At 35.7% G+C, this 18770-nt stretch overlaps 2 protein-coding genes and 1 pseudogene across 2 annotated transcripts; 2 read left to right on the top strand and 1 right to left on the bottom strand.

The window, feature by feature from the left end:
* Positions 1-637: 637 nt before the first annotated feature.
* Positions 638-1949, top strand: LOC121788829 (putative GEM-like protein 8). Its single transcript, XM_042187432.1, has 4 exons — positions 638-899; positions 987-1076; positions 1421-1695; positions 1773-1949. Exons 1-4 carry the CDS (start codon positions 764-766, stop codon positions 1947-1949), a joined length of 678 nt encoding a protein of 225 aa, XP_042043366.1. The 5' UTR covers positions 638-763.
* Positions 1950-2207: 258 nt separating this feature from the next.
* On the top strand, positions 2208-6424 carry LOC121788828 (RAP domain-containing protein, chloroplastic-like). The gene is given in 7 exon segments (XM_042187431.1): positions 2208-2227; positions 4428-4525; positions 4528-5790; positions 5793-5834; positions 5837-6031; positions 6108-6190; positions 6266-6424. Coding segments are annotated over 7 exon segments (1800 nt in total). The 3' UTR covers positions 6365-6424.
* On the bottom strand, positions 6395-9084 carry LOC121788826 (annotated as a pseudogene).
* Positions 9085-18770: the final 9686 nt, after the last annotated feature.

Genomic DNA, 18770 nt, shown 5'->3' with positions numbered 1-18770 from the left:
GGACTAATTAACTTTACTAAATCTTCTATTTAAAATATTTGCTAAACACACTAAATCTTACTCCATTTAGAATATATAAATAAATGAATAAATATGATTACTTGGATATGAAATCTTCTAGTAAAACACACAAACAAAAAATTAAATATGAAATTAATATTGTTTAAATTAAAAAATCGTGTAAAAATGATAAAGAATAAAATTAAATAAAATTATTGATCTCTAAAAGACTAAAACTACAGGCTTTGACATGATTTGATATTTTCCATAAACTTAAAATTCGGTAAAAAAAATTCATAAGCTTGCCTTTAGTGAAATTTTCATGAATTGGAAAAAATTGTTTTCATAAATATTGACTACAAAGCTTAAATTTATAAATTATTTGTCACTGCTAACCTTATTTGACTAAAGGAAATTTCCAAGAAACGTTTTTTCTAAAACTGCCAACGGAAACTTCTTAATTGGAAAGTGTAGACTAAAGATAAGAAATGATTGAATATTTGAAGCTGTATTTTTGTTTGTATGTTTGAATCTTAAAAAATAATGTAAATTATGGGGCTTCAGACAGTGACAGCTTATGTCATGCCCATTATTCCACATCTCAATTATCGCTACTTGCCACGATTTTTCCTCTTAAAAACTCAAACTCTCTCCTCTCTCTCTCTCCTCTGCAATTTATCAGCTCACCCATTCCGTGTTTTCTCAAACCCAGCGCAGAAAAATCGAATCTTTGATAAACCCAGCCAGAAAGTTTGAGTCTTTGATGGAGAAAACCAAGGATCGTGAGTTTGAAGATGGTTTTCCGACAAGCCCTTTTGTGGCAAGCTTAGATAGATCTTCTTCCTTGTCTGAGCCTTCTCGGAGTCCCTCCTCTTCAGATCACTCTGCTCCCTTTACCGGTATGCTAATTTTAGCATGATTTTGTCACTGTGTGTGTGTGTGTTTTTATGAAGATTTGTCAAATGAATAGCTCTTGAAATTTGCAGAAAATGGGGAGGTAGCTGAAGCTGGGAGGAATCAGAAGAAGAAATTGGACAGAAAAGGAACCAGCTTTGCTTACAGAGTTCGTGAACATGGTACATATATATTCATATGTGTGTGTGTGTGTAATTGAAGGTTTAGTCATTTACAGTCCTTCAATTTCTTTTAGTTCAATTAATTTCACATCGAATGCAGATTAATTGCACTAAAAAATGCAAATTATGGCCCCTAATAGGATTCGAACTCAAATAATGCACTTATTCCGTAAATTGATGTACTCACTATTGAATCTTGGCATCAGAAGAGCTGAAAATGGTTTTTCATTCATCAATTTGAATAATGTTTGTCATTGGATTATATATGTATGTATAGATAGATAGATGGATGTGTTGGTGTTGGTGTTGGTTTATAGCAGCAATAATCTTGAAAAATGGTGCAGTGAAAATGGGGCCAAAATTCTCAGAAACAGTGAAGGGGAAGCTGAGTGTTGGAGCCAAGATAATAAAGAAAGGGGGCAGAGAGAATATATTCAGAGACGTATTTGGAGTGAGTGAGGGAGAAAAGTTGCTCAAAGCATCCCAATGTTATCTCTCCACAACTGCTGGTCCAATTGCTGGCATTCTCTTCATCTCCACACAAAAAACTCTCCTTCTGCAGCGAACGGTCCATCACCGTCCACTCCTTCTCCGGAGGCCTCATTCGGATCCCTATAAGGTACTACTTGCAAACGTTAAATTCAAAGATCGTGTCATAGTGGACTCGAGCATGAGAGAGTTTTGTGGTGTTTGTAGGTTTCGATTCCGATGAAGAAGATAAAGGCAGCAAATGAGAGTGAGAATGTGAACAATCCAACACACAAGTATATAGAGATTGTGACTGAGGATGGGTATGAGTTTTGGTTCATGGGATTTGTGAGGTATGAGAAGGCTGTGGTGAATCTTAGAAGGGCTATTTCCTTGCAACATTGAGTTTGAAAGAATGAAAAAAAAAGAACCAAGTTTTTCAATTTGTAGAAATTGAACTTTGTTTTTTTGATTGATGTGTGTGGTAGATTATTATTTTTGTAAGGTTTAGGTGTGAGTTTGATGAAATGCAATGTGTACAAAGTTTTCCTAGAAATTTATACTACTAGTTTATTTAATATTATTAGTTTGACTATAATGGTCATCATGGACCATTCTTATTTTATTTATTTTTTATACTTTTATTCTTGTACTAGCCAGAAAATGAAGCAATCAAACAAAGGGTTTGGTGTGACTTTCTATTTTGAAAGCTAAAAATTTAAAGCCATAAATGCTATGTTTAATATAGCTGTGGTTTGGTTTGTGGGGGTCGAATAGTGATGGGCAACAAAGTCAACTTTTTGTGAAATACAATTACCTAACATAGTTAACATTTATCATACAATAGAAAGCAATTATCATCAGTTTCTTTGTAGGAGAAAGTATAAAAAATTTAGGGGGTGGCCGTATTTCTTCTTATCTTTTCTTCTATTTTTCTTGTGTATCCGTTTTTTTATTAGTTTATTTTCCGTTTTTGAATCTTGCATTTTCCTGATTCTCGTTGATATTCATTAGATAAGACTCTTCAGAAACGCGTCTATTTTTAGAGTCTGTCTCTATAAATCGAAAGTGGAATTCATTTTGCTTTCCTTTCACTCGGATTTCTTCCGTTTTATTGATTTTGTTCGGATCCGCCTTTTCTTCCGAAAAAAAGGAAGGAGAAGGATCTTCTTCGGTGGATCCCTCTTGTTCCTGTTTAGTCCCCTTCATTTCGGAAGCTGTTTCTATTTCTACATCTCTTTCTTCCGTACATAGGATTCATTTATTTCATTTTGTTCAACACATATTGTCCCCCTAACAACACGATTGTATTGCAACTTTCTTTCTCTAAGTAAGACATGTTAACTTATACTCCATTCATTCCTAAAGAATATGCACTTTGAGTTTGACACGGTTTTAATGTAAAATTGGTTAAGTAAGAAAGAAGTACAGAGAAAAAGTAATTAAAGTATCGTTAGTGAAGAATGAATTCCACCTTATTAAAGAGAAAAAAAAGTTTTCAAAATTAGAAAGTACATATTCTTTTGCATATTTTTGTCATTTAACTTTCTATCCATGTATAATTTTGGGGACTAACTTAACAACCAAACAGCATCATAAAAACAATATCTTAACACTATCTTACTTTCGGTCCGAAAATACTATCTTATGTTAGCTATCTTCTTATTTCCTAACAGACAACCAAACTAGCCCTCATAGTCATTAGTGGACTCTTTGGAGATACGGTTATCATGTAGAGTTTTATTGAAGATGACTTTCCTAATCTTTCATCGTTTCCAACGGACTTTTTAGACATAAGGTTATCTTGGTAGAGTTTTTATTCAAGATGAGTTTCTTATGGACTTTCATATATCGAGCTTTGTACCTGATTTTGAAGTGTGTAGTTGTTAGTTTGATAGACATGATAATATAACACAAAATAATACTAGTAATTTAAGATGAATTTTAAAATAAATAAGATTAAATTGTAGATATTAGGCTGAGATGCTAAACCATTTTTTTAGCCGATGAATTAACTGACAAACAAATTTATTCGCTGCAGAGGCCTACTAAACACTTATATAAACCCCAATAACTCATATATTATCTAGGCTACTAAAAAAGCACAACACAACAAATTACTGTAGTTCAAACGTTATCATTTCATAATTATAGATTTGTCTTTTTTCCATCTATTCTAGTAGCTATCTTCTATATATTCCATAAATTCGGCGTCGTTTCACTTTTAAATTCATCACTCACTATTACTCCCTCCGTCCTCGGGCTACTCGCTCCTTTCCTTTTCGGCACGGAGATTAGGAATGAGTGTATAGGAAAGTCAAAAATGACGACTGTAGGTGAAATTTTTTACTAAAAATGGAAAGAGTGCAAGTAACTTGGGACGCCCAAAAAGGAAATAAGTGCGAGTAGTGCGGGACGGAGGGAGTATCATCTATTTTCAGAAACGTGTTATAATATCATGAGAAAATAAAAAATTTAATGAACAATTTCATCTTAATTTTATTTCACGCGAACATTTTATCTTAAGAGTTTTTTTTCAAATTTTAAATTGCTAAACAAATAATAATAAATTTATAGTACTAGTATTTTAAAAAATTTAGATAGTAAAATGGCTTTTATATTTTGTTTTCCTTTTTATACTCTTTCTTATCCTGTGCAGCTGCGAGCGCCACCGCCGCTATACAAAATGAAAACTTTGGAAGCCTCCGCGTCATAAACTCCATCTCTAATTTCAAATCCCATCAACTAAACCGATTTCCTTCAAACCTCTGCTTCCCAATACTAATTCCAGAGCTCAATTGAGCTCCCTTTCTCTCAAGACCTGCTGCATAAGCTTCACCAAAAGGGGTAAACATTCAGCAGTTGAGACCGCCGCCGATGAAGAGTTGATAGCGCAGCAGAAGAAGAAGAGGAAGAAAAGAGCTCCAATTCGATTGCTACTTCAGCCAATTGGGAGGCGCAATTTCTCGGGGAGATAAAACCCACGGAAATTTATCCCCAAAAAAGAAGGTGAAGCAGCCGAATTCTAGGTTAATTCGAGAAAATGATGACATGGATTGGTGCGTTAGGGCTAGAAAAGTCGCTCTTAAATCTATCGAGGCTAGAGGATTGACGGCCAAAATGGAGAGAATGGTCACCGGCGACAAAAAGAAGAAGAAAAAGAAAAAGAAGAAAAAGCAGCCTAAAATTGATAATGATGATGATGATGATGATGAATTTTTGAGCGATGGGGATGAGGGCGATGTTCTCAATTTTAATTTGGACTCTTTGGATAAAGCTAGCCATCTCAGGCAAACAGTGAGCAAGATTGCAGGTGGGATGTTCGAGGAAAAGCGCGAGAGAACAATGGAGACGTTTGTCGAGAGGCTTTCGCAGTTTTCGGGGCCTTCCGATCGCCGGAAAGAGATAAACTTGAACAAGCTGATAGTGGAAGCTCAGACTGCAGATGAAGTTTTGGAGGCCACAGCTGAGGTGATCATGGCTGTGGCCAAAGGGCTCAGCCCTTCGCCCCTTTCGCCTCTGAACATCGCCACGGCCCTGCACCGGATTGCCAAGAACATGGAGAAGGTGTCGCTGATGAGGACCCACAGGCTGGCATTTGCTCGGAGGAGGGAGATGAGCATGCTTGTGGGGATGGCAATGGCCGCGCTGCCAGACTGCTCGGGTCAAGGGGTTTCCAACATTGCGTGGGCGCTGTCCAAGATTGGCGGGGAGCTTCTTTATCTTTCTGAAATGGACAGGGTGGCTGAGGTGGCTGTGGCTAAAGTAGACGAGCTGAATTCGCAGAATGTTGCTAATTTGGCCGGAGCTTTCGCTTCTATGCAGCATTCTGCTCCGGAGCTCTTTGCAGAGTTGTGCAAGAGGGCTTCGGTTTTGATCACTACTTTCCAGCCTCAAGAAATTGCCCAAGTTTTGTGGGCTTTTGCTTCACTCAACGAGGCTGCAGACCCTTTGCTCGATTCGCTTGATAAGGCGTTTGACGGTTGCTCTGTGGTAGCTAATCTTGTTGATGAGAGAGAAACAGTTGGAAATGATGTCCCTCTAAGAGTGGAATTTACCAGAGATCAGATTGGTAATGTAGCTTGGTCATATGCAGTTATGGGAAGATTGGATCGCGTGTTCTTTTCACATGTGTGGAGAGCGTTGAACCATTTTGATGGGCGGAGTATAAGCGAGCAGCATAGGGAAGACGTTGTGTTTGCTTCACAGCTTCACCTAGTGATGCAGTGCCTCAAAGTGGAGTACCCGAGCTTGAGGTAGCGTTGTCTAGTGAACTGGAGAGGAGAATCGAGGGCTGGGGAAAACTAAGAAGTTCAATCAGAAGGTGACTTCCTCATTTCAGAAGGAGGTGTTACGTCTCCTTGTTAGCACCGGGTTGGAGTGGATCAAGGAGTATAGCGTGGATGGCTACACGGTGGATGCAGTCTGTCTTGACAAGAAAGTGGCTCTAGAAATCGATGGGCCGACTCATTTCTCAAGGAATACTGGTGTGTGACTGTGGTTGTAGTTGTGTTGATTAATGATGTCTCATTTGCAGCATTTTGAACCTTTGTTTCTTTGCAGGAGTGCCGTTGGGGCATACTATACTCAAACGTCGTTACATTGCTGCAGTCGGGTGGAAGATCATCTCCGTGTCTCATCAAGATGTAAGTTGATATTGTTTTCTGCTTCTTTATGCAAGGAGTTTTATATTGATATGGTTTTGTGTGGTATATTTGCAGTGGGAAGAACTCCAAGGCGAATTCGAGCAGCTGGATTATCTTACCAGGATTCTTGGTGATGCCTTAGGTTATGAGAGCAGCAACGTTACAATATCCTAGTGTGGTTTTGTTTGTTCAATAAAGCAACACTTAATGAAAAGTCTGATTTTTTATGGATAAGTAAACTGTCTTTGTTTTTGTTCTGATCATACAATGTGTCTTTGGTGGAATTAACTAGTACCTTAGTACAAGAATGTAGTAACAAGAAAATGAAAATCAAAAGCAGTCATTTTGAATATTAGAACTAAAGCCAAGAGCAATATTACATGTTATAGAAAGACTGCAGCAATTTGATTCACTATAGCAAACCAAAAGAAATCATGCCCTCAATTTCATTAGCTACTGCAAAGAGAGTGAGGAAGACAATATCAGGGGCAACTGTATAAAGAAAAGTCACTACAAAGTTACATAACCGATAAACATATTAGAAAGTAAAACTAACCTCTCATCACATAGCATTAATTTTTTCACAAACTGACTTCAGATCAGAAACCTTCCTCACACTGCAGATTAGCAGAGGCAGCTATGTTAACATACACTTCATCTTGTTAAGAGATCCCATTAGTAATAGTATACGATGTTTTATTGCTCTTGTTGAAAATTATATTTTCCTTCAACATATTCAATAAAACAGATTACAAGAATTGAGAAAATCTTGAGGCTTCAACATAAAGAAGGGAACTTACTTGTACATAAGATCACCACTAGGTGCCATTTTCTTAAAAAACCAATCTGGGGCCAGCTTCTCAAGATTCTCCATTTGTGTTTCAACCTCGCCTGAACATAACACAGAACAGCTCAGAATTTTCTGAATTGATGTATGAAAAAGGCAAGAGATGATAGGAATCTATGCTTACTGTGATCATCAAACTCAAGGCTGTTCATGATAATTTTATGAACAAGTTCTGCTTTTGTAATGGGATTAAACTTCACTGATTGGAATATTTGATGGATCAAGGGAGCAAGGTCTGACAGGCAAACTGATTTTTGCTTTTGCTTGTGGGAGAACAAGGTATCTTCGCCATTAAAGCTAGCAAAGTTTAATGCTTTCTTGCACTTGCAGTGGACTGTTTATGGCTTGAAGTCATCTTGTTCTGATCATCGCAGATAAGCGACGAAATTGGCCTCAGTGGAGTGGACTGTGCTGGTGTTACAGCAGTAAGACCATCATTCCCAACTAAAGGCTTCATAGGGGTGGTCTCAGTCATGTTAGCTGAGGTATATGAGGCAGAAGATGACCTCACGCTTTCAAACACTTCATTAACCTCACTAGCAGATTTAACAGGTGAAGGGATGTCAGTTGTTTCCATGTCTGCAATAGCAGTCTTCTGATAGAAGAGTGGTTGGAAAAAAGGGGGAAGATGAGATGAATTCAACATCTCTGTCTCGCACAAAGTTGGCAAATTCTGAGAGGTCGAATATTCCTTAATGGTGGATCTTTTTTCGTTGAATGGATCTGGTAGTTCAGCTTCAGGGATATCACACACCTGCTACAAAATAGTAAAACAAGCTCAGCATAGCCGCATGTGAGATAGTTAAATAATGTGACAACGCTATTTGCCAATTACCAAAAAAATTATGTAAAAGGAAAGACACAATTACCTCAGGATGTTTGGCACTAAAGTCTCTTAGCCTCGAAGAGAAAATAGTGCTCAGAGCCACATATACAGATTCATCTTCATTACGATGCTTTACAACATCAGACAGCAACCAGATATTCATCTCTACCTTCATGCACTTGGTTTTCTCATCATGAACGAGAATCTTATCAATTTGAACTGCTTCAGGAAGTATGTATTTGATTTGCGCAAGATGACTAGGTAGGAATTTTCTAACAAGAGAATGTAGAAGGGAAGGGTTAGACTCCATTCCACCAAAAACAAATATTTCACACAAAAAGTTGAATACAAGAGTAAGCACGCTAGCAAATTACACGCATGCTAACATATCATATCAGAAACGACAGTATATGAACACAAGTTCATCTACTATGAAAATGTAATGAACAAGAATAATCGATTTTCTGGTAGCGTCCGCTTACACTTCTACACACAATGCACACTATTGTCACTAAATATTCTTCAAATGGAAGGACAAACAGAACAAAAATGGCTTTATTTTGTAAATCAACCATAAGCACAGAAACAAGAACTAAGAGTAAATGAAGGTAGCAGTCTTTACCTTCCAGCCAAGATTTCAATTTGGCGCCTAACGTTCTGAAATGTTGGTCTCTTTTTACGCAGATTTAGCAACCTCAATGAACTCATCAGTCGCCCAAAAAACTCCAATAATATCGCATACCTAGAAATTCAATTACAACACGTTCTCCTCAATTTGATGGCTTAAAATTAACTTTAATCAAATTAATACTTGAAAAATAACTGCATAAACAACTGAGCTCACTTCTCTGGAAGCTGAGCCAGCTCATCTTTGCTTTGAATGCGCGGCTGCTCTTTCCTTTTCACCGGCGTCGGAGACGAAAAATCCTCCTCAACTGGACGAATTTCAGCAATTCCTTCCTTATTTTGCGTCTCAGAAGGAGAAATTCCGGAACATTTTCCCGCCATATCTTGCGCAAACGTTTCTTCTATGGTTTTTCCCATGAATTTTTAGCTGAGACCTGAATCAAACAGAAATTAGACTATTTTTCTTAACTGTTAACACAATTCGTTGAGAATTTGAACCTTTTAGCAGTGAATTTGAAGGAAATTGGAATTTGAATTGATTTAGGGCTCTCTTCTACCGCTCACGATGAAAGGGGGGGGGGGGAATGAGCGCTTGATTTTGAAAAGGATAGATGGGCCGAATTTGCGGGCTCAAATCAGCCCGTATAAAGTCCGATTTAGCAATTTGCAACGATTTTGGTAAGAAATCTATTTATAATTAAATGCATTAATCAGTAATATCTGAAATCTGAATTTCAATTCAAATTTTGTCATAACAATAGTACTCAATATATTAAAACAATTCTATATTTGGCCTTAGGAATATCGGAAATCTGAATTTCAATTCAAATCTACTGAATTTATTAACGTGTCTTGAATCTTGTTATTGTTATTTTTTAACTATCATTTTACCAATCAACATGCATGATATTATCGTATTAGAAATGATATGCACCTACTTTATGTGAGCTCCTTATGTGAGCGTCATTCTCGTTTAACGCATATTTAACATTGTTCGTTTCGATTTATATACTTAGTTTGATTCTAATGTATTAAAAAATGTTATTAGAATTTTTAATTTCACAACACTCATATAAGCTCGATTTGCTCGTTTTCTCTATAAATTCAAATAAATTAACAAATCAAGCTTTGATATTTATGAATTTTGTAAAATTAAAATTTCAATAACAGTTTTTAATACATTAGAATCAAACTAAATATATAAATCGAAACGAACAATGCTAAATATGCGTTAAACGAGAGTGATGCTCACATAAGAAGCTCACCTAAGATATGTAGCATACCATTCCTTATTATAGTATGGTATTGTATATGTCTTACATATACATGAAAATAAATAAGCTAATAGTATAAATTAATGTTAGAAAAAGTGGTATTCCCAAAAATAAATCATATTATGGAAATATTGAGTAATTGTAGAGAATGACATAATTACCATATAAAGGATTAATAAGAGCATCCATAGTGGGGCGAATGATAGCGCGCCCGATGCATCGGGCGCGCTATCGTCCGCCACTGTGGCTCCGCGGACGACGGACGATGCGTCGTCCGCGCCCTACGCTTAGTCCGCGGACAAAGTGCGGACGATAGGGCATAGCCCGCGCCATCGTCCGCCCACTGTGGGCGTCGCGGACGATGGCGCAGACGATGTAACCCGTTTTTGTTTTTTTTTTTTTGTAAAATTTGAAATTTGTCTATTTAAACCTCGATTGTCATTCTATTTTTCATACGAACATTTCTCGCATCTCTCATTTCTCTCATCTCTTACGTTTCTCCATCTCTCACAAACTAAAATGAACCACGACGACGACCGGAGTTCCTCGGAGGACAGTAGTTAGACCTTGACTCGAGCCTTAAATGCAGCCGTGCACAACGCAATGGCAGAATGCTTAGCCATAATGCAACGCGAGGAGGCGGAGGCGGCAGCGGCATAGCAGATCCGCAGGTCTATTCGACGTCGGACGTTTGTCCCACGCGAACACGACGTAGCTCACGAACGTCTATTTGCAGACTATTTTGCCGAGCAACCACGGTGGGTACCGATGGTTTTCCGCCGCCGGTTTAGAATGTCTCGTTACCTTTTTCTCAGCATTATCCAGACGTTGGAGTCACGTGATGAATACTTCCAGTATCGGGAAGATGGCATCGGTAGACCCGGACTTACGCCGTTGCAGAAGTACACAGTTGCACTTTGTCAGTTGGCCTACGGCACCAGCGCTGACATGTTCGACGAGTACCTCCACGTCGGGGATACAACAGGCCGCGTGCGAGTGCCTGAAGAGATTTTATAGGGAAGTTGTGGAGGCCTACAGTGACACATATTTCGAAAGCCGACAGCTGTAGATTGCCAGGGCCTAATGAAAATGCACGAGACGGCGCACGACTTTCCTGAGATGCTACTGTATGCACCGGGCTTGGAAGAATTGTCCAACGGCGTGGAGAGGCCAATTCACTAGTGGATACTAGGGCAGCCACCCGACGATGATCCTCGAAGCCGTCGCTGACCATCGGCTCTGGATCTGGCATGCTTACTTCGGTGTAGCCGGGTCGAACAACGACATCAACGTCCTCAACTCATTCACCATCTTCACCGAGCAATGCAATGGCAACGGCCCGGCCATCGAGTTCACTGCCAACAGGCGCCAATACCACATGGGGTACTACTTGGCCGATGGCATATATCGAAGGTGACCTGTTTTTCTAAAGACGATCAACTGCCCAATTGGTGAGAAGAAAGTTTTATTTGTGCAAAAGCAGGAGGCGGCGGGGAAGGATGTGGAGCGGGCATTTGGTGTGCTCCAAGCACGGTGGGCAATAGTGAAAGGACTGTGCCGTCTCTGGTTCAAGGAAGTCCTCGCCGATGTCATGTATGCGTGCATAATCTTGCACAACATGATAGTCGAACATGAAGGTGAGAGCATCATCGATTGGACCGATGACAAAAGTGCATCTAGCTCCTCCAGCACAAAGACTGAGCCCCCCGCTCGAGGATTACCGACGGGCTTCAATGAGGTTCTATCTAGACAGGCCTCAATGCGCAACCAACACGACCATGCGTAGCTCATGAATGACATGGTTGAAGAAGTGTGGGCCCGTAACCGCCGTCGATGAGTTTGCATTTTTTTTTAAAATTCGCATTGTAATGTATTAATTTTATAAATGAAATGAAGGTTTTCCCCAATTTTTGTAGTTATTTAAGTATTCAAATATAAGAAAATACTTAGGGCGCCCCACTGCAGGTGGAAGGGCAGGAGGATAAAATGCTGACGTGGCGGTATATAGGGTGCCCCTGTGGATGCTCTAATATTATAATCATTTCAATTAAATTTAATATTTTCAAATTTTCACATGATAATATTTAAGTGATCTAGGCTAGTAATAGATCTTTGTTAGTACTAGTATTATTTAGATGCTAGTTACTTTTTTAATACCATAGATAATAGTAAGAGCATTTAGATTATGAAATTTGGTCAAATTTTAATCTGTCTATTAAAAGTGTAATGTAAAATCACAAAGTTTTAATTTTTTTTAATTATTTTATTCGCGTACAAAACAATATATTTTACCGAGTGAGACAAATTAGAAACTAGTACTAGGTATTTCCTTATCTTTTGATGAAAGTACAAGTTTTAATTTCTTCGCGTTTTAAAGCCTTTTTTTAGAAGAAATTGTATACGTAGTTCAACTTGACAACTTGTATATCACAAAATTCAAGCTTAAGTCTTCATAAATTAAAAACCTCTATTATACAATAATACAAAGCTGGGCCTAATTAGCAGTATATGCCCAAATGTTTACATACAAAGTATGTTAAGTCTAACTTATTGTCAAACCTATTTATGTCTTAGATATAACTATGTAAGCGTTGAGAAGAAAAAAAAACGTAACTTGATGATCGCATATTATAGTGAACCAAATTATAGAATCCTAATTATAATGGGTAAATTAGATAACCAATATTGTCATCTTGCAAGATAGTGTTTAAAAGCTCATACACTTGATTGTTAGATATAAAAAGTGGAACCAAAAAAACACTTTTATAAAAATAAAGTATAGGAAACTTATTATCAAAGAAAGTGAGAAGTCGTTAAATATCGGATAGCAATAATTGGACTTTCGATCTCTCATCAAAGAAAGCGTTGTTTAACTTTTAAAAAGCCTACGTGCCAAAGATACATCGATCGCGTTTTCTAGGATTTGATTGGACCAATTCGTTCAACTAACTATACAATAAACTTGGTTTATTATTAAATATATAGATAGAATAATTGTCAAATATAAAAGTCTCTAATTAAATAGAAGTTAGTATTGAATTAAATGCAAGAAACCGGAAAAACAACCGGAAACGAAAGAAAAATGAAATAAAAGATCGCAAGTCGAGTAAAGGAGACACGCTAGTATTTACAAAAATTGACTTAATATTTCCAAAAGATAAACAAGTTTATTATTGCATGTAGAAGCACTTCAAATGTGCTAGGCTCCGTTAAAATCAGGGGCGGACCCATGTATAAAATGGGTAGGGCTAAAGCCTTACTAAAATTGTATTTTGAGTTTTTTTTTTCATAAATTTTTATAATTTATCCAAATTTAAGGCAAATTATTACGTAAAAGCCCTTATAAATAATTTAAAACACTCAAAGATATACTTTAAAACAAAATTTAGAAATCACAGCCCTTATAGTTATTTATTTATGCGTCCGCCCCTGGTTAAAATTGATGAAGTTTTAGAGTAATAAATTTCAACTTTTGGAAATCCTATTGTGTGAATTCGGACGTCTTTCATTCTCAAACTCCGACTATTTATTAGCTGTTGCAGGGACCTAAAAAGTCTTATCATTCATGGCTGAAAAACAAAAAATCTTGGTAGCCCAAAGACAAAAATGAAGCACCTTCGAACATTTCTGAATATTTCCAACACATCTCATATGATTATATGACAAAAAAACAATAAAAGGCTGAATTGGTCTAAAATCGCCGAGTTGACATGTTCATTAAGAATAAGTGATTAATTTTTTTGTATTACTGTTGTAATAGTACATTTTTACCGTTATACTCCCCCCTCCATGATTAAATGTCACATGTCTGACAAACACGAGTTTTAAGAAATTGTTTGACTTTATAAAGTAAAGTTGATAGGAAAAGTTAGTGGAATGTGAGACCTACTTTTATATATTGGTTTTATAATAAAATGTAAGTGAAATGAGTTAGTGAAATGAGTGCACTTACCAAATGTAGTAAAGGTGAAATAAGATATTTATTGGCGGACGGATGACAAAGGAAAAATGAGACATTTAATGGCGGATGGAGGGAGTAATTTATTTATTCGCATTTATATGTAAAAGCGGCTGTGTAAAAGACGAAGAAAATATATGTATTTATTGAAGTTTTCTTCAAAATTGTTAAACCACGATATAGAAATTTTGAATGCATGCAAAGTAGTCCAATTTTTTTTTCTTCTTGCAAATTTATAGTAGTAATTTAATTGACTTCGGTTATTATTACCGTTACCCACTATAAACTTAATTAGAAGATTAGGGCAGTCGACAATACAAAATGACATAATTAATTCCAGATATTTAATTAATTAATTAAATATAGCAACATGGCATTTGAATTTTGAAGAAAGTAAATGATGCATCCCCTTTTGGCAAATTGAGGTCACCTAATCTAACCCGACCACGGTCGGATCTAGCCGTCCAGACTCCCTCCACTCAACACGTGTCCCCAAAATCTGACGTCACCATATCTTAATCCGGCTTCTGATTGGGTGGGGCTGCATAATTTATAACGTGTGGCCAGGTGGCGGCTTGGACAGCAAGTGACGTAGCCCTTGTCTGAAAACGGCCATCCCTTTGCCGCCTTTTTTTTGGAAGCTGCCACCGAGCGCCACTCGTTACCGGACACGTATGCGCTGAATCATAGACAAAGTCAACTCTTATTTGCTCGGGCAACCCATATCTACACGTGTCAAGCTAATCCACTCGCCTTCGCATTAACGGCAATAATTAGGTCAATTATTTTGGATTCTCATTTCATTCCCATCATTGCAAGGTGGTTTTGTGATTTAATATTTGAGTCCGATTTTTGATGAAAATATCTCTGTATTTATTGTTATTATTGTACGAATGCAAAGTTGAGTTGTGAGAGAATAGTATCCCTTTTCCTCCCAGAAAAATATAAAGTTTAGAGATGATACTTCCTCCGTCCGCGAATAGTAGTCCCATTTTTTTATTTTAGTTCGTCCGCAAATAGGAGTCCCGATTCACTTTTATCATAAATGGTAATAAGGTCTCACATTTTACCAACTTATTCTACTCACGTTTAATTTAAAACTAATATATACAAGGACTCATATTTCAATAACTTTTTTCCAACTCACTTTGCTTACCATTTCTTAAAACATGTGCCATCAAGGAATGATTATGAGACTCCTAACGGCGGACGGAGGGAGTATGAGTTTTAATGTTAAACTCGTAAAAATAAGAGATAAATAGAAAAGAAAAATGTAAGTACATTAGTGGGAAATTGGACCAGAAAAACTTATAAAAAATGTAAGTGAACTATATTTTTGGAACATATCAAAATAGAAAATAAGGCTATTTTTATAGGATGGAGGAAATATATAATTTTGGCGAGTGGTTCCATTAAGGAGTATTTTAAAATGAATTTGAGAATTTATTAGTTGACAACACAAAACATATCAATAAAAATTGGCAATACAAATCAACTGAAATATTTTGTACTTTTAATTGAATAGCTCTTAAGTTTTATTTATTTATTTTAAGATAGTTCTTAATTGAGCCAATCTCTATTATTTAGTACATGCAAGCTCTCTTATTTGTTTTCCTATAATTGCAATGCACTGTGTAAGCTATTGTTATATGGAGTATATAATATATGTAGATGATTGTACACATGAAATACCTAAATCCAAGGTACGTGCCAAAATTTTGAACCAATCGTTGTTCTGTCAATTTAATAACTTTATGAGACATGTGACTACTATAGGTAGAAATACTTATTGTAATAGTTTGTGCACTTAATCATCACAATTAACATATGGTACAACATGAAGTGAAACCTTAACTATGAATTATTATGTGTACTTTGGTAGAATAGATAATTCGTCTATTTTAGAATTATATAACAAAAAATGTCATAAAATGTATTTTATCATATTTTGTTTATTTATACTTCCTACCGATATTTTAAAGCCTAAATGTACTGAAAACCAAGTATAAATATGATGATCCAAAACATTTACAGAGTTCTTCTGCTCTAATCTCCAACTCACCCACGGCACATCGCCCATTCGCTTCTACGTTTTTTTGCTCCGACAAAACCTAATAGACTAGGGTTTGAATATTACTATTGTATTTAAATACTTGTTTCTCCTTGTTTCGGTGTATGAAAATTACATTGTGAAAATCCCGATTTGGCGTTGCCCTGGGCAAATTGAGTAAAGAAATCTTGTACTACTATTATTATTCTTTTGTGATTGTGTGTGCATTAAGATGAATGGAATGGAAAGAGTTAGAAGAATAAGGTTTCAAAATTGTTTGCAAGAGAACACTTAATAGTTCCATTAACAAATTAATATTGTTACTTTTAATTATATGAATTATTAATAATATATGGTCAAAACTATTGCATGAGGAGTCAATTAATAATGACGACCGAGAATGGACTCTAAATTTCTGGAAGGGCTATCATCCTATCTTTTAATCATTTTTAATATTATGGTCATATTTAACATAGAAAGGGAACTTTGTAACCTTCGACGATATTATAATTTTGAAAATAATTAATTGTTGATGTTTAGGTACCACTACAAAGTTACTTGAAAATTAAAGTTGGATTTGTTAATTTTCTATGCAAGTCAATTTAATGTATTAGAATCAAATATACATACAAGATACAATAAATAACGCTAAATGTCAATTAAATAAGAGCGATGCTCACAAACGGTGTTATCGCATGTTAACATAATGTTTGTAGCAATTGAACAAATTGTGACTATTTCTAAAAAAAATACGTAGTAGTTCAATTGTCGTTTTTGGTAATAGTGATTCATCCCTAAATTATGATTTTCCACTGTATTCTTGCCTATATATGCTGTATTGCATAATAAACTAATAATAAAACAGGTGGTTTGTCGCAATTCACCTAATTGCAATATTAATTAATTAGAATCCATGGAGACATAAAAATCAGATTTAATTATATTATTCCACAGTAATCCAACGTACGATTGTTGCAAATATTCTTTACTAAACAATTAGTAACATTTTTCTATGCTTTAATAAAACCAAACAAGTCAAAACAGCATCTAACGGTGCTTCCATAAAGTCATAAACTACTCATTTCGAGTAGACTAGATTGCATTTAACTGCCAAACCATATCTTATGTGGAGTACTTATGTGTTTATATGGTGTGGGTATTATTTATATATTTTGCTCATATGCTGATTTCATCCCTTTTTTGAAAAATATGCTGGTTTTTTACTTTATTTTTGGGTGGAGCCATAAAATTATTTTGGGAGGTGAAAAAATTGTATGAAGAAATTTTGAGAATTTGAAGAGGGTTATATAGTTGGTAAATTAAATAAGTATTCCATTTGTCCTATTTAAATTATTTATATTCTTTTTTAGATTGTCTCAACTAATACATTTCTTTTTTGGAAAAAACAAATTTCTTTTATCTCTTTATTTGAACACTAAACAACACTTCTAAAAATTCGAGCCCTAAAGAAGCATCTCACTTGAAGCGGGCCGAAAGGAGTACTTTTTTTTATAAATTTATAAATATAATTTTTTCAGGGTTCCGATTTGAACTTGTGATCTTTGGTCTCATGCATTAACTGTTAGCCAATTCTTAACGATTTCTTTCCTGAAATCACATCCTAGATTTGCGTTAATTCAACCACAACATATATCACATCAAAGAGATGATTTACCAACCTCCATCCATAGCTTATAGTTGATGTAGGGTGGAATTCCACGAGTTGATGTTTCTCCTAAAGCTGCGGTTGATATTATCGTCTCTTTAGCCTTTGCTTTTCGGATTCTTTCGATAGAGAAGAATCTGATATGAATTTTACTCTTCTGTATATCTTTATATGTGAAATCTGTAGTAATTTCTGTAACCATTTATCTGTAAAATCTGATGTGTTTATATAGACAACATGCAACCTTTCACGAAGCATTATGTCCGTTCACATATAACTATCAGATTTCCTACAGTTTTTCTACCTCATTCACATACTAATATACATACATTATATCATCTATTCAAGGCAAGAGAAGAGGGTTATCAATACACCCGATTCTAACTCTTTAATCGAAACCGATCCATCACGAAATCGTCTTTCATGTTAGAATTCAACTGATATGTGTTGAACTTGACCTTTGATATTAAATCAATATCTACATAGGTCACATATAGGAATAAATATTCCTACATTAGCCACTAAATCAACACATATTAAAGTAAATAAATGTATATTGTTATATTTGTAACTCTATATGAAAATATTTGAGTGGGTCATTTGCCTCTCTTAAGTACTTACCTCGCCTATTACTCATTTCATCAGTTTAGCTATATTCTTCGTACATCTTCTTATTCACTTTTACTAGTATATGCCTACATTTCAATGACGGTTTCTTTAATATAGTATAATAAAGAAAAATCCAATACTTGATCCAAGGTTTTAATGCTAAAATGTATGTGACTGAATCTATTCATAGAACCTACATTACTATAAAAATTGGACCACTTTCAAGTTGAGCACATAGAGATATAAATACCCTTAATTTGGACTAGGAAATGTGATTAATTTCTACTTTTCTAGCACCCCTTCCACGCCGTTTCGTGCCAATCTAATGTATTGGATATTCTCATATTCAAGCATATCTTCTGATTTTCCTCAATTATAAAAATGATTTCTTGATTTAAAATAAAAAAGAAATTCAGAAAATTAGAAGTTCAAGATAGATTTGTTCAAGTGACAATAATCAGAGAGTTACTACTTTCGAGGAAAATGATTAGTTTATTACATTAGATGATAACAATTTCCATGTTAGGTAGTTTTGCCGTTCAGAAATTTAGGAGAGAGAAAAAAAAGCTAAATCACATACAAAGATTTTTGTCTGAAAAATACAGAAAAGAGATGGACTATGACCTTCAAAAAAAGGTCTCACTCGTCGCCATTAAAACACAAATTTAGCTTCTTCCCATTGTCATTTGTGTTTTACAGTTTACTTTTTAAGTTTTTAACTAT

This window comes from Salvia splendens, unplaced genomic scaffold (genome assembly GCF_004379255.2).
Source record: "Salvia splendens isolate huo1 unplaced genomic scaffold, SspV2 ctg1157, whole genome shotgun sequence".
NCBI classification, from domain to species: Eukaryota; Viridiplantae; Streptophyta; class Magnoliopsida; order Lamiales; family Lamiaceae; genus Salvia; species Salvia splendens.
This window is presented reverse-complemented; position numbering and strand designations above follow the sequence as displayed.